Source organism: Sceloporus undulatus, chromosome 3 (assembly GCF_019175285.1).
Source record: "Sceloporus undulatus isolate JIND9_A2432 ecotype Alabama chromosome 3, SceUnd_v1.1, whole genome shotgun sequence".
Classification (NCBI taxonomy): domain Eukaryota; kingdom Metazoa; phylum Chordata; class Lepidosauria; order Squamata; family Phrynosomatidae; genus Sceloporus; species Sceloporus undulatus.
The window spans coordinates 176,154,653-176,181,976 of NC_056524.1; the positions used below are offsets into that span (position 1 = coordinate 176,154,653).

At 38.3% G+C, this 27,324-nt stretch overlaps 1 protein-coding gene across 2 annotated transcripts in view; it reads left to right on the forward strand.

Annotated features, from left to right (window-relative positions):
* The window catches only part of PCDH15 (protocadherin related 15), a 648,893-nt gene that overhangs the window by 543,357 nt on the left and 78,212 nt on the right, over window positions 1–27,324 (forward strand). For both annotated transcript variants that reach the window (XM_042459844.1, XM_042459843.1), the window contains one exon: window positions 17,605–17,732. In XM_042459844.1, the coding sequence (XP_042315778.1) occupies window positions 17,605–17,732 (128 nt within the window). The remainder of the gene's footprint in view (window positions 1–17,604; window positions 17,733–27,324) is intronic.

Below are 27,324 nucleotides of genomic sequence, written 5' to 3' on the forward strand. Positions count from 1 at the left end.
CTTCATATAAAAACTTCTATATAAATTAGCCAGAACTGAAAGACCTGGAAATAGCAGTATAGTGTTTTTCCTTGACTTTGAGGGGAAAATTCAGAAAAACAATAATGCACATTCTGTCTTTTTCTGTATAAAAATAGAACAAGCCCATCTAATCAAATTAAATTGGAAGATCAGCCCCTTGTTCTATTACTTTAGCCCATTAAGTTTAGTTAATTGGGATGAAGCAAGCAGATCTTCATAAATTAAACTGCCATAAATTTTAATCAATTCAGCGTACCAATTAATGCATTGGTCTTTTATCTGGTTTCATTAACATTTAATTATGACTATTGAAAAGTTCAAAAGACTGTCATTCTTCACTGACTTCATGCAGGAAATACTCCTTCATCAACTATTCATATGGAATATGGCACTGTATTTTGGGATTAAAACACAATGGGCAATTGCCCAGGGTTGGGGAGAGGCACATTGATGGCCCTGGGAACCTAGAGATCCTGCTCATGCTCCTCTGCCCAAATTTGTGTGGCTGAATTTTGTTTTCTGTTCCAAAATAGGCAATAGTGCCAAACTGTCCACAGGACTATTTGGCGACATTGTCAGGGATGGTCAGTCTCTAGGGCTATACTGCTCTTTTTTAAAAATGAAAAAGTGCAGAGATTTCATACTGCAGAGAATTCCTGTTCTGAAAAAGGCCTGAAAAATATGTACAAGCCTTTAAAATGTGAAGGGAGTAAAAACAGCTGGAAAAATGGTAAAATGGCCAATTGCACCACTCCTAAAGGATTTTTGCGTGTAGTGAGGCAGGCTATTCTGGGACCTCACATTTTTTAACCACCATTTTTTATGTGTGGAGGTTGTGGCAGATGGGACATTGTGACCTGTCAAAAGGCATGGTAGAGTCCATGCATAGTTCAAAAACTGCACTTCGTCCACATCTGGACAAAAGCTTCTCATTTTCACAGCAATCCCAATTGCTCTTCCAAAAACCTGCTGAAAGATGGAAGAGCATTCAGGCGAAGAGCTCCTAGTAACAGAAAAATTGCAAACAGGGCCATCTATCCACCTAGAGGCCCCATCAATAAAATACCTTTGAAAGGCCTCATAGGCAAACTATTTCAGACATGGTTTATGTTGGTTGTAGGAAGCCAAACAGAGCCTTCTGCAGGAGTGTTGAGGTGACTTTGAAGTCACTGCATTCCAAGTGACTAGCCTATGGGAAGCTCACAACCAGGACAGAGGCACAGTTGCATTCTCCCAGCAGCCATTGTTAGGCCATCACCTTTTAAAGTTGCCGAAACTGACAGACATTATCACTATATCTTGGAATAGCAAATTTGAATATTTAACTATGTACTGTGTGAGGGCAAACTCTTATCTCCCCTGAATCTCCCACCATTCAGCTTCAGTGGTTGGCCCCAAAGTTCTAATATACTGGAGATGAAGAAAAACCTAGAATCTCTAAGTAGGGTTGTCTCAGTCTAAAGATATACAGAGTTTAGTCATCATATAGAATATAGAACAAATGAGATGGACCCCTGGTCTGACTCAGTACAAGGGACTACATTTAAAAAATTACTTGGTCTCAGAAAGATTCCATTACAAAACAAGCTACTCGATGGATAAGGATATAGATGGAAGCTCAAAGAAATAATGAGGCACAGCATGTATCGTGAGCAATTGTTTGAATTAATCCAGTCTTCTCATTTGTTTCTAAATCATAATAACCATGAACCAAAACATTAGGAGTCACAGCAACACATCTTATGAGAACATCAAAACACTTGGCTAATCAGCCTGCTAAATAATAATGAATTGCAGGGCAATTAAAGTAAATTTTGTGATGAAGACAACTTGAATGTTATTGATTTCACTTTATGTTTTTGCCTGAGGCCATATCCTTGTAATGTTTCTCATTTCCATAGGCGTTATGCCGGAAATGATCCCTAAGACTGATGTGAGTGAGTGCATTGCTTATTAAAATTAGCATTCACACAAAAATATCACTCACCTCAGTACTGCCGCTATTTGACAGTAAAGAAACATGCATTGGTATTCCATATTAATTCCTAGTGCGTCTCTGAAATACCACAATGGATAAAAAGCTTAGGATGCTTCTATACTACAGCTCACTGTGTGCGCGTGTATTTAAAATTGGAAGGCTGTATTCATATTTCTCATTTTCTAGAGCATAGATTAATTCAATAAAGCTCTATTTAGCAGCATTTCTTCTTATTCAGCCAATTTTATAAATTCAGATGTACAATTTCATTTCAGTAATGGTTGTCTGCCACAAGAGCCCATGTCAGCTCTAGATTTTTGGCTGGTGAAATCTCTTGTTGGCCTTTTTCCTTCTGCATTATCATTTTAATAATTTTATTTGTTAGATGGCAACAGGAAAACTTGTGTAACTTAAGGCATGTCTACATGGGCCATTTGCAGTGTTTCCCAGTGCCCTGTCCAAATGACACAGAGCCAAAGGCCCAATTCAATTTTAGACTGGCTACATGTGGGAAGAACAGACCCACAGCAAGTCTGTGCCAACCTAACTTTAATGTGAATTTTAGACTCACCATTTGCTCCAGGTCTTATCAGAAACTCAAGAGCATTATGGAGCAACACAGGAGAGCTGCCTATATAGCATCCTGCTGTGCCACCTAATCCTGTCTCCCCTGGCACAAGAGAACAGTCAGTTTTCCAGCCATGTGATTGATGCTGGGTGCCTCATTTCTGGCCTCACAAGGAGTGATCCATGACTCCAAAAGAAGGTAGCACAGCAGGATACTGTGTAGACAGCTGTCCAGTGTTGCTCCAGAATAAGCAGGTAACAGGGGAAGTCAGGACCGCTTCAGGGCCAGAATACACCAAGGGCAGCTTAGCATATTTTGGCCAGTGTAAATCCACTCCTAGTTTGTCTATTCCTATTTTCCCCATCTTTTGATTGGAAAGAGGAACAGCAGAACTGGCACGCATTCACAAATTTCATTCTATCAGCAGGGGTATGAAAGAAGATAATGGGGTCTTGGCACACTACATGCTTTAATATTCAGTCACTGCTTATGTATAAATATTTTGACTCATAAGGAAAAAAAACCCTCTTGAAACAAGTTTCTCAACTCAAGGAAATAGGCTTTCTTTAGCCTTGTCTTCACACCTTTAGTAGCAATTTCTCAGATATTATTTTAGCATTGCTTAAGACATTTGTGTGTATCACTTAAGAACAGCTTTATCATCACTTTTAAGAATTTGCATTCTTAAGCATTGTTTTAAGTGAGGCTCCCAACACCACACAGGGTTTCAGACCTCTTGTTGCCAAACTTAATCTTTCACACTTTGTTAAGGGTTTTGACAGGTCGCAGTTTACATCTTTCCAATCCTTCCACCGTATATACTCAACTATAAGTTGACCTCATGTATAAGTCAAGGTCAAGTTTTAGGGCCAAAATTATGGATTTTGCCATGACTCATAGATAGGTTGAGGATAATTCCTTTAGTGTGTGTATGTATGAATATGGCAAGAGAGACTCTCATTGAAGCTTTTTGCTTCATCGTTTCAGTTTTCATTTTAGCCAGATGTGCAGGCGGGAGAGGGACTCTTAAACAAACAGCAATATCAGTCAGTCACCTAGGACTGTTTCCGCTTGGCTCCAGAGAGAAATAAACTCTCTGAATCACATGGAGAAATCTGAAAGAGCCGCTATCACATTACCGTGGTGACCCGTAAATAAGTCAACCTGGGATTTTGGGGTCAATTTTTGGGCATAAATTTTTAGACTTGTAGACAAGTATATACAGTACACTCTGATCCCACTCCCTAATATCCTATACACCTATATATTGTACTTTCTGTACTTCCAACTCTATCTGAAGCATCTGTGTGTCTGTGCTTTCTGTCTTCAAATGAACAGAGAGTATGTGCTTGTGATGTTGCAGAATTCCAACTCTGTTGGTGCATCTGAAGAAGTGGATTGATATCCATGAAAGCAATGCTAGAATAAACCAGTTAGTCTCAAAGATGCTGCTGGATTCCTTTAACCCTACCTTTCTGTTTCTGTTTCTATGTAGACAAACTGGACTGATGTGTTAGGGTGACATCATCTAAGGAGTTCCCTACCAATGTCTATCCTAGGCACTGCTTTCTGTCTTTGAACGAACAGAGAGTATGTGCCTGTGATGTTGCAGAATTTTCTGAGAGCTGTAGCTCAACCACTTCAAACTTCATCTCAACAGTACTCCATTTGTTTGTTTGTTTTCAGCTCTTTTGCTCTGTTATGTATTCTGAATCTATAGCCTAGGGTGGCTTTTCTTTTGTAATAAGGACATCAAAACTGTAAGGAATATGTAATGCTCTGGGGGGAAATAATGGTCTCTTTGAAAAATGGACTAGATCTTTCTGATGTAAAAACAACTACGACAAAACAAGAATTCTCTGAAGACCCAACCCGCAGGAGCTCCTCTCCCCTCTTTCTCTTTGCTAGCCAGTTTCCTTTTCTCCACATATAAATTCATTTTTTATGTTATTGTGGGGATAAACAACAGCTGATAAAGACTGCAGAACTAAAGAACGCTCCCAGAATTTCTAGTTCCCTGCATTACTACTCTTAACTAGAGTAGATTCATGGAATCAGTAGGATTTACATGAGACTTACCATGTAGTATGAGAACCAGCATAGTATAGTGATTTGTGTGATGGAATAGGACTCTGGGAGACCAGGGTTCAAATCTCCACTAAGCCATGGTAATCCACTGGATGACTTTGGTCAAGTCATATCCTCTCAGCATTAGAGTCAGACATATGACAAACCTCATCTGAATAAATTTTGTCACAAAACCTCTGTGATAGGGTTGGCATACATCAGAGCTCACTTGAAGGCAAAAACAATTCAGCATGTAATTAATGGGTATACAGTATTCTAGTTTGCACTAGAAATTAAATATCTATATTATCTAATTGATAATATCTAAGCTTGCTTGAACCCTCCATTGTCAATAGGTACTCTGGAAAATGTAGGGTTTTAATTAACTTAATTATCAGAAAGAAGGGAGGGGGAAATGTGACAATTCCCCAAAACAATCATTGTAGAGTGAGAAACTTCTTAGAAAGAAAGAAATAATTGCTTTTTCTCCATTTATGCACAAATGAAGTTGGCTCATATCAGTTGTTCCTGTGTTTCTATGTAAATTGAATCCCAGTCTTTGCTTTTAGTGAATTATAGGCAGAATCTTCCTTCTGCATGCCATTGATGACTTTAGATACAAATATGAAATCATTTAATATTTATTCCATTCTTCCAGAGTAAAATAAAAGTAGCTTTCTATTGTAAGAAACATCTGATTCTGTTTCATGAATTATTTATTTAGCTGACATAGTTCAATATCCACAGTGCTGAACAAAGAATGAACCTTGATATGCATTTGAAGAAGCAATTAGGATATGTTCAACATGGGTTTTAGAACCTATTTAATCACAAAGAACTGTTAAAATTCAGTACATATTGATTAGCAAAAATAATTCCATTAAACAAGCAGTCTGAGTGCATGGATATCTTCTGCTTTCATTTTACATGTTTTTCTTCTTCAGGGCCCAAATAAATCCAACAGTATTAACAACTGTGGAGGATCATGTATACATTTCACAGATTATGCAGTGGTTGTGCCATATCTGTTGTGAACAATCCATCAGTATTCCAATTCTCTCACCTTCTTTCCCACCCCCACCTATCTGACAAGCCCATTTTGCATGTCTGTGATTTATCATCGTATGAACTACTTTCCATCTTGATGTGTCTCATAGAAACTGTTGAAATGTATCACAGAAGAGAGTTCCCCTTATCTTCTTATCACATTGAAACAGCTGGTTCTTTCTTGTACATGATGGACGCACTTCCATGCTAACCCACTTACAGGCAAGATCAGAAGATAAATCTTGATACACTTCTAATTCACCTAGAGGGGCAAATGAGAAGATTTTTTATCTATTACTGCAGCAGAAGCTGACCACAATCTCCTCACCTCCCTCAAAATAAAAACCAGTCAATGAAAAGAATATCAAGCAAAATACATACACACACTGCTGCTGTATATCAGCACAATCACTTTGAGGAAGGATTTATCACAGTGGTGCAACTGGCATGTTGAATTTATTATTCTGTTGCATTGCAAAATTTAAAACAGTTTTCCCATTCCTCATCTTAATATTGCAGATGTGATAGTCATCTCTCAGTTCTCTACTGCCCACATGATTTAGAACAGGACTGTGTAACTGCAGCTCCCCATGGGTTTTATCCCTCCACACCACACCAGGCTCAAATCCCTTTGTTGTTGTTGTTTTTCTGCATCACTCTCAAAATAGAGATAGGAAATATAGAAGCCTTCTTTTCCTGTTGTTATTTTGAGAGTGGCTGCAGTAGAGGAAGGAGGCATTTGAGGCACTTATAGGATGGCGGGAATTTTGTATGTTTTCATGTTTAGGGCATTCTGCATGATTTTAGGACAAACATGGCCCTCATACCATGCCCTTTTAAAAAAAAAATGGGTGGTTTGGAGGACTGATGGGGGACTTCTGGGGGGACAAAAATAGGGGACAGTGGCTGCATGCAGCACCTAGGTTACACTTCACACATCCCTGATCTATATTATGTGGATGTGAGAGTTTAAAAGAAGTAAACTATTGCTTAGGATCACAGAAACAATATAAGAGCCATTGTTCTAAAGGGCAAGAAAGAATGTGGGATTGGAGTAGAAGATTTGGAAAAAAAAAGCTGCCAGACTAGGGTGGGTATGGTGGGGGAATATTTGGATAGAAGAAATATGTGCCAAAAGAAAGAACTAGATTCAGATTTAGTCATGCTTATAGGAGACTCGCTGAAATCAATAATTAATTTGTTCCCTCAATTTCAGTAGATCTGTGTGTGGCTACGTCTGTGTCCAATCCAAGATCTTTTTGTAAAAGTGTTAGTATAAAGCTTATTACAGTCATCCCTCTATATTTGCGGATTTGATATTTGCGGATTTGATTATTCACGGATTTCATTAATATGTTCTCTCTAGAACTGTCTAGGTCCTCCAATGCAACTCTGTGGTCAACTTTAACTAAAAGTTGCACTGAAAGACCATTTGTAACTACTCCAGTGCCATTCTATGGTTAGTGTATGTTGAACATTGACCACAGAGTTGCACTGGAGGACCTAGTGATTCCTGGAGAGGAGTCCTTCAGGTAAAAACAGTGTTTTTGTTATTTGTGGTTTTTCCATATTCACGAGGGTCTTGTTCCCCTAGCCCTAGCGAATATGGAGGGACAACTGTATATATGAATCAGTGATACAACTCCAATTATTCAGGAGAGACCTGAATCCAGCAATTAAGTTTAGTTGCTCAGTTATCACTTACTCTGCTGTAATCTGATTCACACTAGGGGACTGTACCCTCTCTCTCTAGTCATTGTTGGCTATAGTAGATGAGAGTGTTCTCCCATATTTTATATAGAATATTCTGAAGAGGCTTGGTGCATATTTTCCCATATCTATGCTTTATGACATATGAGAACGAAGGTGTCTGTTTATTTTCCAACTCAGTTCTCATGAACCCTCAGGTATAATGCTTGATGGTTGCTTGTTGTACAACTGCTGACAGTAGTTGTCACAGTTCATTATCTTATCTTGACTTATCACTCCTGTTATTTGTGACACCCAACTGTAGTAGTCCTTGTCAGAGATTCAGTGAAAGGAACCTCCAGGCTGTTCTAGTGTCACTGTAAAAATGGTTATGGATGCAAATAGATGGCTAAAAAGTAAGTCCTCAAAGATAGTGGTGTTGCCAGTTGGCAGATGATGCCTAGTGAAAACTTCACCTTAGGTAAATGTTATCTTGATCTCTATCTTCTTTTTCTATTGCATCAGCTGTTGACTAGGAAGTTGTTTAACTCTCCTGGGAAATCTATCTTCTATTTTATCACCCCAAGCGTGCCTAGAAACTAATTGATAGCAATGTTTCCTCAGGTGGATAATCAGTTTGCCAAAAACATTGCTCCCTTCTTTAAGTTGAAATGAAGCCTTTTTTTTCTTATTGGTGACATTTTAATGCTCTGGACTGTTTTAATCTTAGAATTGTGTAAGATTAATCTTAAAACCGTATGTGTATACACACATATAGCTACACACTCATTAACATCTGACTTAACTAATGTGCTTACTGCTAGTTCTCATTAGAATAAGAGATAAGATGAAGTTATGCTGCTTTCTAGATTATCATTTATTTAGTATTTCTAACCTGCTCTGTGTCTGTAGATCTTATAGTGATTTTAATCAATTCAGTGGCTTTAAAAGAATCTAAAATGTTTAAAAGCTGAAATAGAATAAAATGGAAGTACTGCAAATTGTTGGTTCCTAGATCTGAAAGGAACACATGCATACTTTGAAAAGATTCCTAGATCCTCCACTATCATTAGAGGCCAGTTAGACTGCATGGCTCTGAATCGCTGGACTGGTCTGCCAGTTATGGCCTTTCTTGGATAAAATAACATTATTTATCTTACGCTACCTTTCTTCCAAAGTGGGGACCACAGTAATCCAATAAATTAGCTTCAGTAGTCCAGTAACTTTCTGATTAGATGACTGCAACACACTTAAATGGCACTGTCCTTGGAGATAACTAAGCTGCAGCTAGATCATATGGAAACCATATAACAGTAGTTCTAAACGAGTTACACTAGCTGTCAATATGATTCTGGTCTTAATTCAAGGTGCTCATAATAATATTTAAAGCCAGAAATGAATTGGGATATAATGAGTATTGAGTGGATCACCAGATGTTGATGGCTGCCTGGGGTCTGATGGAAAAGCACTCATCTGTATTCCCCCAGTGCTTGTAATACAATGTGGGAGACAGCTTCCTTTCCTGTAGCACTCTGGTTATAGAAAATTTTCCCTTAGGTGGGCTGATTAGTACTGCAGTATCAAGTAAAAGCACAGCTTTTTACTAGAGACTTGGGAGACATCCAAATCAGCACATGTGCATGTCTTTAAATTGTCTTAAAATATTACTTATTTATTCTGTTTATTTATTTACTTGCTTACTTAATTAATACCCTGCCTTTTTCCAATGTGGGGCTTGAGATGCTTAACAATTTCAGTTAAAACCAAATACAGTCCTCCCTCCTTATCCAAAGATTTTGCATCCATAGATTCCACCAACCAGAGCTTGAAAATACTTCCCAAAAATAAATTCTTAAAAGCAAACCTTGATTTTGGCATTTTAAAAAATAAAAACCGTAAGGGACGCCATATTACTATGCCTTTGTATGTAATGGCACTTGAGCATTCATGGATTTTGGTATCTATAGAGGGTCCTGGAACTAAAACCCAATGGATACCAAGAGCCCACTGGACAGTTATAATGATAGTTGGTGCAAAAGTTTTTTTAAATTAAAAAAAAAACAAATACACATTCTCATTAAAAACATTGGCCAGACTTCTTTGTGACAGTTACAAATGTGTAACCTAGTGTTACTCACTCACTCCAGTAACATATTCTTGATTAGCATCCCCTAGTGTAGGGGCATGTAGGGAAATCCCACCCCCAAATCCTATTTATCAGGAAGCAGCTGCTGCAATTGATGGAGGGGTTTGTTCTCTTGTTGATCAGAAAGCAGCTGCCTAATGATCCCACTCCCCCTGTGCGAGCAATCTCCTTTGTGACATTGAGAACTTTTTTTCTGCCTATTGCAGAAGAGATTGTTCACAGAAAGAGGTAGAAATAGCAGCCAGGTTATATATGGAGACTTGCACTCTTTCAAGAAGTTACAATAGTTGATATATGTTTGTCCGTCTGTCTGTCAGTCTCTCTCTTTGTGTTTGCACATGCATGTGTGCATACATGTGCGTATGAGAGCTACATATGTGTCCCTAGGAACAGGAGGGCTTAATAATGGACTTCCACCATCTAGCGTTAGTGGAAGCAAAATTGCTTCTGAATATTTACTCTCCAATACGAGATCCAGGTAATGTGAGTCCAAAGATGCAATGAATGTAAAAGAATATTCAAAAATATTTGGAAAACTGTTGAAAAACATATTTCTGAAGTGTCACAAAAACCTGATGAGAAGACTCATGCATTGATAAGAATCATCACAATGCAGGAATTATTCTGTGCATATTTTGCATGCAGCTGTTTTGCTCAGAAAAGTAGCATTTTATGTGCAAGAAAACAGCATTTCCTGCACAGAAAATGCTGTAGTTTGGGAGTCATTCTGTGCAAAATCCACACATGGTTGTTTTGTCCAAAAAAGTAGACTTTACATAGGAAACTGCATTTTCGGCACGTATGATGTTTCTGCACAAAACACTCCTTTTTCTGCAGGTTGATTTCATATAAAAATACATAAATGAATTAGTAAAGATCAATATAGTAATAACCAACATCAGGAAGGACGAAAGTCATAATTTTAATAGGTTATTGTTTTGTTGTTTTTGCTTTTTAATGTTATGTCCTTTGTCAGGTTGTATGTATGTATCTGTTGTGGAAATGTTGTTATAATACTGTTATATGTTGAAAATAACTTTTTAAAACCAAAACGTCCACATGTGAATTTTGTGCATAATAAGTTCTGAATTATGAAGAGTCTCCAAAATTTCATACTTGTTTGAAGACTTTCTCCCAGTGGGAAGAAAGTTGCTAAAATTACTTTTGCTTCCTTCAGAAAGATGTTTAGTGAAGAATTGCACCTCTTGTTCTTTCTTATCCATATTCCTGAAAAAAACTGCAGGCAAGGGCAGAAGCCATTTCCCTTCTTATATCAATCATCGGTCTCGAGCTGTTTTGAGATACAAAGAAATCTGGGGAACAACACAGCGATGGAACTTGACTTATTTATTACAGATGCTTTCTGGTTAGGGAGCCATGCTTTAAAGAGAGCAGATACCCTAGTGTAGGAAGAAAAGTGAGCCTATAAAGGTGTACTATGAAGTTGATTTAAGCCAAACTTTATGTCTTGAAGGCTGTCATAGCACTGGTAAAACACTCCTGCCTTTCCAAATGTAATGATAGTGAGACTGAATTAGAGATTGAAAACAGCTGCAGATGTGACACTTAGGGGCTGAACAGACAGCCTGTTTGAGCCCGCTTTGGGCTGGCTTGGAGGCATGGTGTTTAGGCGCACCATGCCCTTGAGCAGGATAGAAGCCAGAGCAGCGATTACACTCCAGCCGGTTTCTCTCCTGTTTGGAGGCATGGCACTTAGACACCACTTTCCTCAGAGCTGGCTTTTGTGAAGGAAAAGCCGGCTCTATGGGGGAAGGAGCAGCTTTTTTCACACCAGAAAGGAGTGGGTGTTATCCACTTCTTTGGGGGCAGAATCTAGCTGGATAGGGGCTGAGCATCTGTTTGCCCTGGCCCTGATCCGGCCTCAACGGACAGCTTTAAGCCTCCTCTTTTGGGCAGTCTGGATCCCCCTTAGTTTGTTAACAGATTGGGAGTGGGTGCAGATTATGTACAACCTCCCCCTAACCAATCTCCCCTTCTCAAACATGTTAAATGTTGTTGTTGTTAGCTACCTTCAAGTCAACCTCAACTTTAGGTGACCCTTTGGATATGACTTGAAGCCCTCCTATTCTCCACTGCTCTGCTTAGGTCTTGTAGATTCAGGTCTGTGGCCTCCATAATTGAGTCTAGCCATCTGGCATGTGGTCATCCACTCATTTCTATTGCAGTCTACCGTTGCTAGCATTATTGTCTTTTCTAATGAATCATGCCTTCTCATAATGTGGGCAAAGTACGACAGCCTCAATTTAATCATCTTGGCTTCCAGGGAGAGTTCAGGCTTGGTCTAATCAAGGACTCATTTGTTTGCCTTTTTGGCTCAGCACTCTTCTCCAGCATCACAGCTCAAAAGAATTTATTTTCTTTTTATTCGTGTTCTTCACTGTCCATCTCTCACATCTATACATGGTGATGTGGAATACAATGGATTGGACAATTCTAACTTTAGTGCTCAGTTGTATGACTTTTACAACTTGACTAGTTCTGGCTGCCAGCTGGCTTCTTCTTCCCAGAAGGCTGTGCACACACCAGGAACATGGCACAGGCTGGAGCCAGAGCCATTGGGGGATTGGGCAACCACTCACACCGCTTTGGCTCTTCCATCCACTGTCTAGCCATTTCCTTCTGATCTCCAGCCCACCCCCACCCTTTGTGCATGTTTTGTTTGTGGCTCTCTGGCTAGTCAGTAATTGTTACTTGTTCATCCCTGTTTGTCACAACTGTGTGGGTGGTGCATGGGTTCTAGATTTGGGAAGGTTGGCTGGACCCTGGAAAGGGTACAGACGAGGTCCTCTTAAGGGATCCAGAGTGGGGAGTGCAGCAGAAATCATTGACCTGGTGTGGAGGCATGCATTTTCAGCACCCCCAAGGGGAGACAAGGGGTTCTTGCTGGGGAGTGCATTCCCCATCTAGGTGAGTCCCCTCTGCCCTACTTCCTTTTTTCTGGCGGAGAGTGGCTGGCTGATGCCAGGATCCCAACCCATGCATGTGTCAACTCTATTGCAGCTGTCATCAATAAATAAGTGTGGTCTTGTTTCTCCTAATTCATGTTGTCATGTTTTTTTGAGCTAAGCACCCTCACCTTTGGTCACTCATAAAAATATATGGAATTAGAGGTTGGTTCTAATTTTCAACTATTTTGTTTGTTTCCGTTTGTAAAATAAGCATGCTTTTTTTGAGCTCTTATGGATTTGGTCTGTTACTAGCGCAAAGTTCATTGGTTGATGCTTGCTGGGAGTAAGGAAATGATGTTTGCAATGACATCATATTATGTTTCAGCTATAAATAACATTGCCAGGAGATATGGGGTGTTTTGCAATTCAGCCCATTGCATCATGAGTAAATATATAATATTAAGAATAGCTTTCTAAGAAGTTACAACTCTGGTTTATTTAATTGTATTGAATTATAAATACCTTGTAGTCCCTTCAGTAGCTGAAAAAGACACATATTTGGAAGTTGTGATAAAAATGTATCTGTACTTATAAGATTAAGCAATTAATACTTGATTTAAAAGTGAGTCATTAATGCACTAAAGCTTCTCAGGCGGGAGCCCTGTGTAAAACTGTTACTAAACTGTTGTAATCTTAGTGGGTTTTCTGAGGCTTTTACAGCAAAAATTGAACTAACTGATAGACAAGCTTATTTAACCTGCCAGTGTGCAAAGTCATCCTGGGAGATCATTATAGACAGATCTGAATAAATGGTGACTAATGATGCCTGTCCAATTTTACTGCTCACCCACAGTTTGATTAAAATAGCTTGGGTAATAGAGATAACTGCCTGCTTACAAACCTGTTTTGGAAGACAACAGCTGCTTTTCTATTTGAGCAGGGAATTTGGTTGTAGGAAGGGTCCAATTTCCCCAATGTATTGTGAATATCTTTGTAATGTCACGTAGCATGGTAAACATGTCATGATATTTAATCAGCTATATATTGTAAGGTTTGTGGGTTGGATAGGAGAAGATTAATGTTTGTAGAATGATTTTGTTAAAAAAATTGTTGGGGATGGAATTGCCGTGCACTTCTTTCAGAAGGGATATTGTTGGATGCCCAGCAATGTTTTCTGAGTGGCTAGGGAATACTGTGATAGCCCTAAATCAGGCATGCATTTCTCTCCCCACTCTTAGCTAAGGGTGAAATAATCTAGCTAAGAAGAAAAAACTCATTCAAAGCCTTGTCTTACTTGCAACAGCAGAGAAGGAAAAGCAGTGCTTGCCTGTCTGCCTCTTCTCTTTTTCTGTTTCTTCATGTTCTAACAAATGGTTCATAAATTGTCAAATGAGTGCCCAAACCAAAAGTGGTAGTCACTGGTCACCAATTTTAGCATCTATTAACCTGGACTGGAGAGCAATCTGATCACTGCAGTTGACCATAGTTCTTCGACTAGTAGTTTACTGACTGAAAACTGATTAGAAGGAAGGTGTTTATGAGTGAAAGGCTTATAGGTGCTTTGTTCTGTCTGTCAAAGCCAATGAAATATATGCCGCATATAAAAAATGAAATACGAAGCTCAAATTAAGGTGTTAATAAAATTAAATGTCAATGAAGTTTATGCTGGAAGGTAGATTAGTTTGTGTATATAAATAACTGTGTGGACTAAAGGTTTTAAGAGCTTAATGTCAAAAATTAAGACTCAGAAAAAAACATTAACTGTCATAAAGGGGATTAATTGACTTTTAAAAATGTTTAGAAGTGTTCCTCCTCATAATACAGTTGCCAGGTGACAACTCCACACCTGTCCTTAGCTGTTCTTTTGTGTGCACCAGCCCTGCAGATCAACATCTCTGATTTTGTTATCCCCACAGTGCTACCAAACATGGCTGGTGGCAAGTTCTGGCATGGAAACAACCTGTGCCCTCATGGACAATTTATACAGTGAACAGTGTGTACAAAACAACTCTTGACACAGAGACAGTTTTAAGTGGGCTCTATATGACACTGAACTGTGAGAATCTGATTTCAGTCATGTTGAAAACACTCCCAGGTTACTAGATGTGTTCTGTAACCAAGATCAAGAAGTAACAGAAAACACAATAGTCAAGGTCTAATGGGTCAAATTATACTGCTAGATTTCTTTCACTGTAATGTATCAGCTTTTCTAAAAAAGAAAATTGAACCTAACCCTATAGGTTTGTTGCGAGGATTACTGAGTGCACTCTGAGTGTACACATTTGTGATTCACATTAATCCATGAATCAATTCAAAATGGACCCTCTCCAGTTGCCCAAAGGGCAAATTTAAATCATTTCTGATCTGCATCTGGTTCACACTTGCATGGAATCGATTTATCAAAAAAGACACGGAAAAAAATCAGTGCCAAAAAGATGCGGGTTAAATGGGTCTGGTGCATGGCCCCCCTCTCTGAAACGCTTTAGCCATTCAATTTAAGTGGAAACCAGGGTCATTTGAAATGGTTCAAACCAAATTGTGATCAGGTTTAAAGGTTAGTAATAATGAGGCCTATGATAAACCACCGCAAGTTACTTTTCATCCCACCCCCCACCTCTGATGGTATATAGTCTAAAGCATGGTAGAGGCTGGTTTACAACAAAAAGGTTCTTAAACAGGGGTAGAGGACACCATGCCCTGGAGCTGAATCCAGCTGTCATGCAGTCCAGTCTGGTCTTCTAGTTTTCCTAAATGGCCATGCCCATTTCCCCTTGATACCATATTTTGGTGTTTTTCCTGCTTTTGTGCAAGCCCCCCCTTCTCAACGTTTAAAATGATTCCCCAAAGGCTTATTCCCTAGTACTACAAGCTTTAAACTAAAATATGGTGGTGTTTTTGGCTCTCCTTCCCACCCCATCTGACATAGGGCATGCCCATGAGTGGAATGAAGGCTCTGAGCACTTCTCTGAAAGTGAATTCTGTTGTCGTGTTGAGAATCAATCCTCATCTTTGTTCTAAAACAATCAACATGTATTTACACTGTGTTGACAGATTAAACAGGCCTGTGCCTCTTGAATTGTTAATGCTTTTCTAATAGGAAGCGTGAGAAAGAAAGTCTTTACAGTGTGCATTTTCCCTTGAAAGAGCATACCTACACCATTCCTTTAACAAAACACAGAATCTAGGTAACTGTAAAGATATTGAATATTCTACTGAGGCCTCACCAGTTCAAGTTATAAATAAAGCACAAGACACAGTTTTTTTAATATATAAAGTTATACTTTCCCCAATGAGTGGACTTTCGAAAACATAATATTGTTGATGTCTCTGCCAATATAGAAAGTGGTATATTTCCATTTCAGTTACAGCTATAGAACTCTTTTTAGAACATTACTCAGAAAGGAGCAAGCCCAAAATAATCAGGGTGATGGTTATGAAGAAAACATGCCCAATATATAGCACTATAAAACAGGCATAACTTGCTGTCATGAAAAAGAATCAGCTCTGAAAGGAAATCATTTCTCACTGGCAAATGGGATTTCTTTCAGCAAACTGACTTTTCACTGTTCTCAATACTGTGTCAACTTCTTTGATTATGGTGTCTGAAAGAAATGTGACAGTGACAGGTTTTGTTTTTGTTTTGTTTGTTTTTTAGATTTCTGTCTGCTTTTTCACATTGAAAGCTGAAGCTTTGTGCACTTGTAGCCTAAGGTTGCCAGAAATAAAGTCTTTTCAGATCTAAGATACTTATTACATGGGCTATGATGTTTGCTATCACCTTTATTAATATGATTGCTCATTCTGGAGGGTAGCTTATAGTTGTTATCAAAACAGATTTCATTTTATAGATGTCAGAGTTTAGGCATGTATAGTCCAATCTCTTACCCTAGTATTTTATATGAGGCAAAAAAATTCCACCCTGAAGAGATGCCTACCAAGACATTTTTTTATGACAAAAAGAGTCACAAACTTAATGTACCTTTATTTTTGTGATTTATGCCACACCTATTCTCTTCATCTGCCTCTCTACTTTTTAAAATATACTCCACATATATACTCCAAAAATAATAAACTCTATTATGTCATGTCTTCTTCCACCCCATGTAGCGTCATCTCTACTGCTCCTCCTCATTTCAGCATACCCTTCAAAAGAAATAATCTTATATGTTTAGTTGCCCAGTCTTATGAAGCTCCATTCTGTTCTCAGAAGGAATAGCAGTTACTGGTTTACTTCTGTACTTGCAGCATTAGTCATACTAGGGGAGAAGTAATTAAAATAGCATAGAATCATAGTCCTCAGTCACTGTAGTAGCCACTGAATGCCATGACAGCAGTCATGCACAAGGCAGAGAGGCTACATAGAGTCAGTTTGTGGCTAGGAAAAAGGCAAGAAAGGAGGAGGAAAGAAGATTTAGGAACACCTTCTCAAAATACCATTCTAGAATTTTCATCCATCACTTGGAAGACTATATGTATTTGATATAACTTTGTAATTACAAATGACTGACTACACAACATGACTGATCTCACACAAAATGGCTCAGTTGTGATGTCAGAAACAAGTATCTTCTTAAGCTGTTTGATGTGGAAGACTGACAATTGCTTTTTTCTCCCTAATGTGCCAGGAGCTGGTACTATAATCATGCCCATTGGCAATAACTGTTTCTTTATTTCCTGGAAACCTTTTGGCAGTCTAGCAGCCAAAGGATCACAGACTGGCATGTGTCCACAGACCACCAGTTTGAGTAGTACAGTTGGCCCTCGGTATTTACGAATTCTTTATCCACGGATTCAAGCATCCACGGCTTGAAAATATTCAAAAAACATATAAATTGAGGGTCGCCATTTTACTATCCATCATATTTAATGGGACCTGAGCATCCACAGATTTTAGTATCCACAGGACGTCCTGGAACCAAACCCCAGCAGATACTAAGGGCCCACTGTACTACTCTGTGTGTGTGTGCGCATGCGTGCATGCGTGCATGTCACCTGTAAGTTTATAGCAATCCCATGAATAGGGTTTTCTTAGGCAAGGAACACTTAGAAGTGTTTTTTTCCAGTTTTTACTCTGAAATATAGCCTACAATAACTGGTATTCAGCACATCCATTTATGTGTCCCTCTTCAGAATTGCCCATAACATTTAGTGTACTTAATATCTTGCTTTTTATTTTTAGGTAATACTGCCAAGGTGTTCATTGAAATACAAGATGAAAATGACCATGCTCCTATCTTCATGAGAAAGCTCTACATAGGAGGTGTGTCTGAAGATGCTAGAATGTTTTCTTCTGTGATGAAAGTAAAGGTGAGAGTTATGTTAAGCAAATATAGCACTGAAGCCCTGAACACTCCCCACTGCAAACTTCATTTTCCTTTACAGGTTTTAAAATTGCAACTCTATCAAAATCAGTAAGACCTAGTACAGAGAAAATGTCTTGGATTCTAAGAATCAGAAGCACAGGGAGGTTCATGGAAATGAAGGTAATGACTGTTTTCAGACTGTAGGAAGGATCCATCCACTAAATGGGTTAATTCCCTTTACCACCCAGGCCAGGCCAGTGTCATGTGGTTTAGAGGATTAATTAGGTCTTCCCCAGTTCTTCCATAGGCAACACAGAAATACAGATGATAAACCAGGGAAAAACTAGTCATCCCAGTTCTCATGAAGATCAAGCTCAACATGTAAGAATGATGTCAAATAAATGCAATTGCAATCCCCGGGAGCCAGCATGGTGTAGTGGACTAGAACACTGGGAGACCAGGGTTCAAATCCTGATTCAACCATGGAAACCCATTTGTTCCTGCACCACAAAAAGTAAGTGATGTTGAACACGCTTTCAGAAAACATTTTATCAAAACTAACAATATGCGTATGTACATGGGAAATAAAATACTGTAACTAGGTCACGTAAACTCTGGCTAAGTAAACAAAAACATTTTGAATCTTCTTGAGACCACTTGCAAGCACCTTCTTAAATACATCCATGATTGACTTTTTCTTTCACCAGTGTCAACGTTTCTTATGATTTCCATTTTAGTGACTAAACTTATAGATCTGTGTTTCTTTAATATACTTGGGTGAACTGATGAGGCACACTTATAGACTTTCCCCTTTTCTCCCTGTTTTGTTGTTCACACATGCTCAGTAAGGAATTCTTGAGGCAGCTATTTACCTTGCTTGCTACAGACAAGCCCACATAGACACACAATAGAATCACATAGAACAGAATCATGTGCTTTTACTGCATTGGTTACTGCAGACATACTGCTGAACCGAACAACAAAAACCTGTGTTTCTCCATTCTCCCTTTACCCTCTTTCCAGTCCTTTTGATGCTAAAGGACTTTGACCTAGGAAGAAAAGTGCCCTGAGGGCATAAAAAAGACTATTAAAAAGACTTTGCCAGAGGAATGGTTAACTAAAGTATGTCCATATTTTAAATTAAGCATGCAAACAACAAACATAAAATGACATTTACTCAGGGTTAAAAAAATATATCATGATCCTGTTAGGCCAAAACTTTGTATTTCTTTCATTAACCCATGCAAGGCTATTTTCCAAGAAACTGACATGATTGTAAATAGGCAGCAAAGTACAAATTAGCTAAAATATACATTGCATGAAATCATAAAATGCAAAACACTGCAGTTTTAATTTTTCTTAGCTACTGCAGGCTGTCAAAAGGCAGGATTTGATATGCAATTTTTAAAAAATATATATTGTTAAAGCACACTACAGTGGGTATGTAATTACACCAGGCTTATGCTTTATTTAATGAGTCTAGGAAACTATGTTCTCAAAAATGAAAAGCAGGTTAAAAATTCTCTTACGTTCTACATGGTAATTTAGCATTCTGAGTGTCACAATTGCCCTAATGTGTTGGGCAAAGCAATAAGCATTAACTGAAGGTTTTTCCAGTTAGTGTCACTTTGGCTCTGAAGTTTAAAATTTGCATTAATATTCTTATCAAAGAAATTAATTGCATACTTACCATTAGTTAGTTCTGATACTTTGAATGTGAAAGAAACATTACATTGTAAATGAAACAGGAAAAATAATTAAATGTGCACACTTTAAAATAAGATGTAACGAAAGAAGCACTTGATCTCTTAAAACTGAAAAGGGGATATAGACTGTCTTGAAGTACAAATGCTGCCTCCTTATTGCTATTCCAATGAGTTTCTCAACAAGACAGCAGGTCATTGACAGTGATAAATCTGAGTGAGAAACTGAAGGCAGTGCATTAGAAAATACAGACTGTGCCACACATTTCTGAATTCAATTTAACTCTTCAGAAGCCTTGTGCACATTTTGAACTGAGCTGTTAATCTTCAATGGGGATGTATTTTAATTTACAAGCAGGATGTGCGGCCTGTCTCACATCTCTTACTCATTGATTGTCAGGGTTGATTCAGATGATCTAGCTAGCTAGAGATTTTGCCTCATGTCAAAGCTACATAAGTGAACAGCCATCCCAGACAGGAGAATGCAGTCAAGAGTTCTTTAGTCAAGAAGAATACCCTTTATATAATGGTTGGATAAAGCAATTGAACCACACTATTTTCACATAAAACATAGATCCCAGAAGGATACCATAAATTTGAAACAGATTTAATAAAATGATGAAAAACAAGTAGTCATCCCTCCTTATCTATGGATTTTTTAAATACACAGATTCAACCATTCATGGTTTGAAAATATTTTTTTAAAGTAAAAATTCCTGATAGCAAACCTTGATTTTTCATTTTATATAAAGGACACTATTTTGCTATGCCGTTATATTTAATAGGTATTGAGCATCCAAGGATTTGGTTATCCACGGGGGATCCTAGAACCAAACCCTAGCAGATAACAAGGGCTCACTGTATGTTGCAGCAGCCATCTTCATCAATGAAAGGAGTGACAAACACTTATAGAATTGATGTGATCAAAGTATGGAATACAAAGGATGATGCAGGAGGCAAGAGTATAATCCCCTAATTAAATCCATATGATAAGGTATTGCATCTGAGACCCAGAATTTATCTCATTTTCAAGTATAGTTGTATCGTTGTTGTTTTTTTAATTGGAAACATGGCCATGTTGGAACGACTTTGTCCCTCAGTATTAATATGTTTTCCAACAGGTTGTTCCAGCTCATTTGGGCTGATTCCTGATTTATAGTTTTTGTACAAAGATGAATGGTGTTTTTTTCTGGCATATTGCATACTGCTTTTACTCCCATGTAGTGCGTTCACTGGAAGTCCTGCCCCCAAAAGCCCCCCCCCCGGGTGACACTAAGTCAGGGTGTACCACTGTTAGGGGGCAGCTTTCTTTGACTGATAATTGCGAGATGATGGATGGAGAGCCACATCTCTCCCGTATCCCCTATCTCATTAAAATAAATTTATTTAAAGCCCCCCACAGCATCTACCGGGGCAGGTCTCTTTTAGGCCTAGAGAAGAGTTATAGCAAAGAGTTATTGTTAAGATATCACTTGATAAGTCATGTCAGGTTTTGGGAAAGGCTAGGCCCACCCTGGCCTGGAATCCACCAGCTCCCAAACCCATCAATATTGTCCCCCACAGCCCATAGCAAGCACTGGAGGGCTCAGAAAAAAAGGTGGGTCACACAGGGAGCTAGATGAGGCCCTACCCCGATTTAGAGGTTACACATTTAGATGTTAGAGCTTGGGCAGGCCAATATTCAGCATTCATGCCATTACTGTACTAACCTGTAAAACACTCAGTGCCAAGCAGGAATTCTGGAACCAAATTATATGCTTTCGAAGCTTCTCACAGATTTAGATGTTCCAAAGGTAGCAGTTAACTGGCTTAAGCCAAGATCCTGTTGGCCTGCATAATTTCTTTTCTTTTTTATTATTATAAATTTATTTTAATTATTAAAATCCAACTACACACAAAAGGACATCTGAATATACAATATACATATTATCATTCTACAAACCTCCATATATACATATATACATAAACCTCAGACCAAAAATGCATACCTACATCACTATTTTTTGTCTCATATCACTCTCCTCTTCCCTTTTATCCTTGGCACACTTCTGTATTCTTCAATTCTTCACCATCCTCCTAATCTTCTACTCCCTTCTGGTGATTAAATTCCCTATATCCACCATGCTTTGTTACTGTTTGGATTTTCCTTATGTTCTTCTAATACTCTTTTTTTGTCCCTCTCTTACTGTATAACCGTTCACTACCCGTTTTACTGTCCTTTTTTCAATTTTAATCATTTATTTAATTATAAAACTTTCTTTCCAAAATGTTACAACTAAATCCCAGTCATCTTCTATCATTGTATCTTTTCCTCTTTCATTTTTCTTGAGAACCCGTCCATATCCCATAAATCTAGTAATTTCTCTAATAATTCTTCCATTGTCAGTATTTGACAGTTCTTCCCCATCCAGGCATACAAGAACCTTGCTGCCATTGCCATATATAGTATCAGTTTACAGTATTTTCTTTCTGCCTCCCAATACATATGTCATATTTAATAAATACAATTCCGGTTTCATAACAAAAGAGAATCTTAACATTTTAACAATCACCATATGTATATTTTTCAAATACTTTTTTTTGTTTTGCCAGCTTAAAATTCCACCATATATGATATGATATGACATGTCCTTTTCTTTACATTTCCAACTCTTGGGTTTGCATCTTCATAATTCTTTGCTAATTTTACCGGAGTTAGATGCTACATATACAGCATTTTATAATAGTTTTTCTTAAGATTTTGTGCTAATGTAAATTTGTTAGTCTTGTCCCAGGAGCTCTTCCGTTTTTCCAATTCTATATTATAATGAAAGAATTGACTCCACTTTATCATTTACTCTTTTACTATCCCTTGCTCTAATTCCCTTACTAATAAGTTCTGATAGAATTTTATATCTTTTTTTCTTTCCTTTTTCGAAAAATATCTCATCAAGTTCATTTGTAGCCTCTTATATTCCCTATAGTCTTAAATCCATTTTTGCTCTTTCAACTGACTATGCAGAAACTATTGCACTATTATCCCTTGTTTTTCTAGTTCTCTTACTCTATAACTTTTGATCCTTTTTTCCACAATATCTGCTCATATGTTAACTATTTTTCATACTTACCAAATAACGCTTCTTGTGGTGAAGTCCATAACAGTAATAATACTTCCTTTTAATGTGCCGCCATATTTTCAACAACCCTCTTCTTACATAATGATTATCAAAGTCTTTCTTCTGCTTTATCTTCCCACACCACATACCATATATACTCCGCTATAAGTCGAGAAATTTATACCCCAAAAATGGACTCCAAAATCATGGTTGACTTATATACGGGGGGAATAAGTTAATACTGCTTATAAAGTTCCTAAAAGAAGAGCCCACCCTTCCTTTGTAGCCAAGGATCTCTAAACATCTCCCCATTCTATTCCCCATGCACACTCTCCTCGGTGTATGTGTGTGTTATCCCTCAGCCTTCCTTCATACCCAGAGCTAACAGCTGCATGGACCAGGGAGAGAAAGAAAGATAAAGTTTGCCTCCCCGTTTGAATCCCCACACACTCTCCTCTCTCTCTCTCTCTCTCTCTGCCTTATCCCGCAACCTTCCTTCATAGCCAGCTAACAAACCGCTGATGAGGCAAGGGAGAGAGAGGTCTGTACCCCATTTTGCAAGCAAGCAATGAGCCTTGGAAATCCTGGTAGTAAAGGGAGGAAGGAGAAAGCGTGTGTGCCGAGGTTTGTTTCCCTGTTTTCCATGCCAAGACTGTGACCCTTAGGAGAGGTCCAGAGAGGAAGAAGGAGGAAGGAAAGTGGTGGTTTGCTTCCCCCTTTAGATCTTTTGTAACATGGCCCAGTGTTTGACCCTTGAATTATCCATGGGTCATATCAAAATCCATGATTTTGGCCCCAAAAATGCCCTCAACTTATACATGAGGTTGACTTATACACAAGTATATACAGTAAATGCATGTAGTCCAAATCTCAAATTATGGCATTCTGATTTCAGTATTCTCTCATCCTGTAACTTAATATATTCTGTTAACCATGTTAATCCACAAGCATAATAATATATTAGCAAATCCGGTAACCCCAGGCCTCCTCTTTCCTTTCTATCTATCAAGATTTTCCATTTTATCCTGGGTTTTCTACCAGCCCAGATTCCATTCTCAAAAACATTTTGCATTCATAATAACTGGTAGGCTTTGAAATAAAAATATCAGTCTGGGGAGAATGTTTTGATTAATAGTTGCAATCTTTCCCAATACAGAAAAATTTAGTCGAGCCCATATCTCCAATTCTTTTTTCATATCCTTCTACATTTGACTATAGTTATTTTCAAATAAATCTCAATTTCTTTTCGTTATCCATATACCAAAGTATTTAACTTTGCTCTTAATCCTATATTCAGAAATTTACTCAGCTCTTGTTCTTCCTTTTTGTCAAATGCTTAACAATCATTGATTTTTTTTTCCATATTAATCTTAAACCTGGCCAACTCTCCAAATTACTTTATAGATTTATTTAGTTCTTCGATGTTATTTAAGGGATCCCCCAAGAATATGACTAAATCATTGGCATATGCCTTTAGTTTATAACTTTGATTTCCTATCTTCACTCCTTGTATGTTTAGGTTACTTCTTCTGTTATTATTTAGTATCTCTAATACTAGTATAAACAATAAGGGTGATAGAGGGCATCCCTGTCTAGTTCCTTTTTCTATTCTGAATTCTTTTGTTTTTCCCCCCGTTCACAGTTACTTGCATTACTTGATCTTTATATATCTGTTCTATTCATTTTACAAAATTATCTCTCATGTCCATCCATTTCTCCAGTTCTATCATAAATACCCAATTTACATTATCAAACACTTTTTCTGCATCCACAAATACTAATGCAGCTTTCTTTTCATTGTGATAATGTTGGCCTGCATCATTTCAGAAGTGCGGATGGTGGGGCCACCACTGTGCTGGCAATAATAAAATGACTGCCAACACAACAGTGATGTGGAAAAATCAGAGAAAGCTGTCACTGTCAGGAAAGAAGGCTGCCTTGCCACTATCCAACTGCTTATAGGCCACCAGGGCAAGTGGTGCCTCAAACGGCCCAAAAAGGCCGCCATCAGGCTGCATTGGTAGCATGGTGTTCAGATGACATATGCCCCAAATTCAGCTAGAAGCTGCCCCAGGTTTGGCTCTTTTCCAAAGAATCAGCCCAAAAAGGAGATGTAAAATGTGGTGGCACAGATTGAGGATAGGTATGTGCAGCTGCCACAGTGCTGGGGGCAAGGCGGTGGCGTGGTTCTGGTGCAGACCTTTTGTACCATCTGCTTTGCCCTTTGGTCTCCCAAAAGCAATGGCTTTTCTATGCTTTCATCCCACTGCCACTGTGCATCCCTATAAAACTGCACTATGGCAGCATAATGGACCATTACTCCAGAATAGTTCTCCAACAAGGTTCTGGCCAGAGTTACCTTTTAGATAAGAAAGAACATTGGACAATTATGGTATACAGTCATGCCAGATCACCATTTGGAGTGTTTTCACCAAAGCCCCAAACAACTCTTAGATTCTTTATCCTCAGGAATACCACAGGTGAAGGACTCCCTGGTGATTTTTATATTGGAGCAACATGAGAGCTAGCTACTTTCCATGACAATTTATTCTTTCACTATGTCCTGCCAGTTTCTGACAGTTCTCTTGCAATTAATTCAGTGCCAAGCTAGATGATATGTTAAATGCATATGCACATTTAATGTTTCTTACATTTTTTTCTTTAAAAATGACAACTTCAGGCAAGAAAAATGGGCTGTTCTTTGTTCAAAAAGGGTTGGTGCCAACAGCCTCAATGGCAGCTTATTTCTATTCTTAATTTTGGTCAAGCCACTTTGGGCATTATTTTTAAAGTGAGAGCAAAATGCATTACCGCAAACATATGTGTGTGATCCGCTGCCTCTTCCACTTCACTTTGCCACCAGAGTCATCAGATCACAATAAGGGCCGGGCAAACCAGCTGTTCTTGAAAATGTTTAGTTTATTTTTACGGCCATCTGACACCTACCCAGAATCCCCCAGATCAACATTTTTATAATAGAAGCTTCCTGAAGCAATGTTTCACATTCTGAATAGATCTCAAAGCCCTCCTGCACTGTTTAACATTAAAGAAATTTAATTTATCAAACCAAAATTAGAATTCCGGCATTTTGGGGTTTGTTGTTACTTTGCCTTTGTTTTTAGTAGTCCTTATGCCCCATCCAAGAATTTCAGGGAGAGAAAATTGGACACTCAGACTCCCAAATACTGAGCAACCCTTGACTTACATAAAGAAAGGAGATGCCCCAATGTTCAGGTACTAATGATTAATAGCTTTGTGATTATAACTCTGCTTTGCACTGTAACATATGACAAAGGAAGATGAGATGTTCTAAAGTGAGGTTCTCTCTTGAAGACTCAAAATATTTTTATAGATCAAGGATCAAATTTTCCAGGGATAGGAGGCAATGCCATAAAGTATGTACCTCTCCTATTTAAGTTAAGAAAAAGGAAAGAAAAGATCACCAGAACTTTATTCTCACAGTAAGCAGTATTATGATGAATGTACAAGAGGGATGTGCTGAGTTAGAAAGGTGTCATTTTTACATTGTCTATTTTCGAGGAGATTTGTATTTTGGAGGCTCAAAAGAAATGATAAGGAAAGGCAAAACAAAATCATGTAAGCCAGAATTTAAAGGAACTAGGAAAGGACAAGACAAAGTGAAATGCCATGCTGAAGAAGTAAAGCCATTAATAATAAAGAAAACGGAAGTTAGTATCAAAGGGGCATTCTTGAGAGAAAATGTGGCTGCCTGCATTGGGCAATGCATCAAGGTGACCTGCAGTACCAGTCAGTGGGTTCTCTATGAGTAGAACAGTGGATTCACTCTAATATTCAATCTGAGCTATCCAACATGCTTACACATATCCACAAAATAGATGGAGCATTCTTTAAAGTCTGGATTTCAAGCAAGAGTGGAAACCACCAACTGCCACTGGTGGTTTGTATGCAGCAAACTAAGGAGGGAAAGGAATGAGATAGTGTGGGACACACCATTAGAGGAAACCAAAGGCAAATCAGAAGACAAGACTAAGAAGCAGAACAGAATCAAAGAGCAAGTCAGGAATGGAAGACAAACTGGATGTTGGCAGTAAAAAATAACCAAGGATACAGGTGTACATCAGGAAGTCTTTGTTGCTCTAGCAAGGAATGAAGAAAATATTTATATTTCAGCCAGCCTGCCTATCCAACACAAGTTGGAAGATCAATGGTCATGATATAGTCTAGTCATGCTGTATCAATATTTATAAGTTATATTCCAGTCATCTAGTTTCTGGAGAGTCCAGACTGCATAGGTGTGCTGGGAGTCAATATATTTATTTATTTATTTATTTATTTATTTATTTATTTTTCTAAAGGCGATTCATATGCACCATCTATGATAAATGTTTTCCTGTATATGTGTTCCTTCAATTGCTGTACAGCTCAGAGCTGTATATACACCAAGCCTTTCACCACTTGGAAGCTACATTCTTGAAAAATAATTTTGTTGCCCCATTCTGTATCACTGATGCATTAGTTGGGGCCCTTTCACACATATACCATTATGCTTCCACTTATTTCATATTCTGAGTCAGAGAGAGTTAGTGCCTCACTAAACTATTGACACCAGGATACCATAGGATTTCATAATGGTAGTTAAAGCAGAATCACAGTGCTGCATGGTGTAAAAGGATGTGAGAGCTGGGATGTTTCTTCTAGAAGTGTATGCCTGGTTACATGTAGTTACCTATTGGGTCAAACTAAATTTTGTCCTGCTCAGAGTAACCCACTTGATCAAATTAGGGTTCCCCCCCCCTTAAAACTGGATAACAGAAAC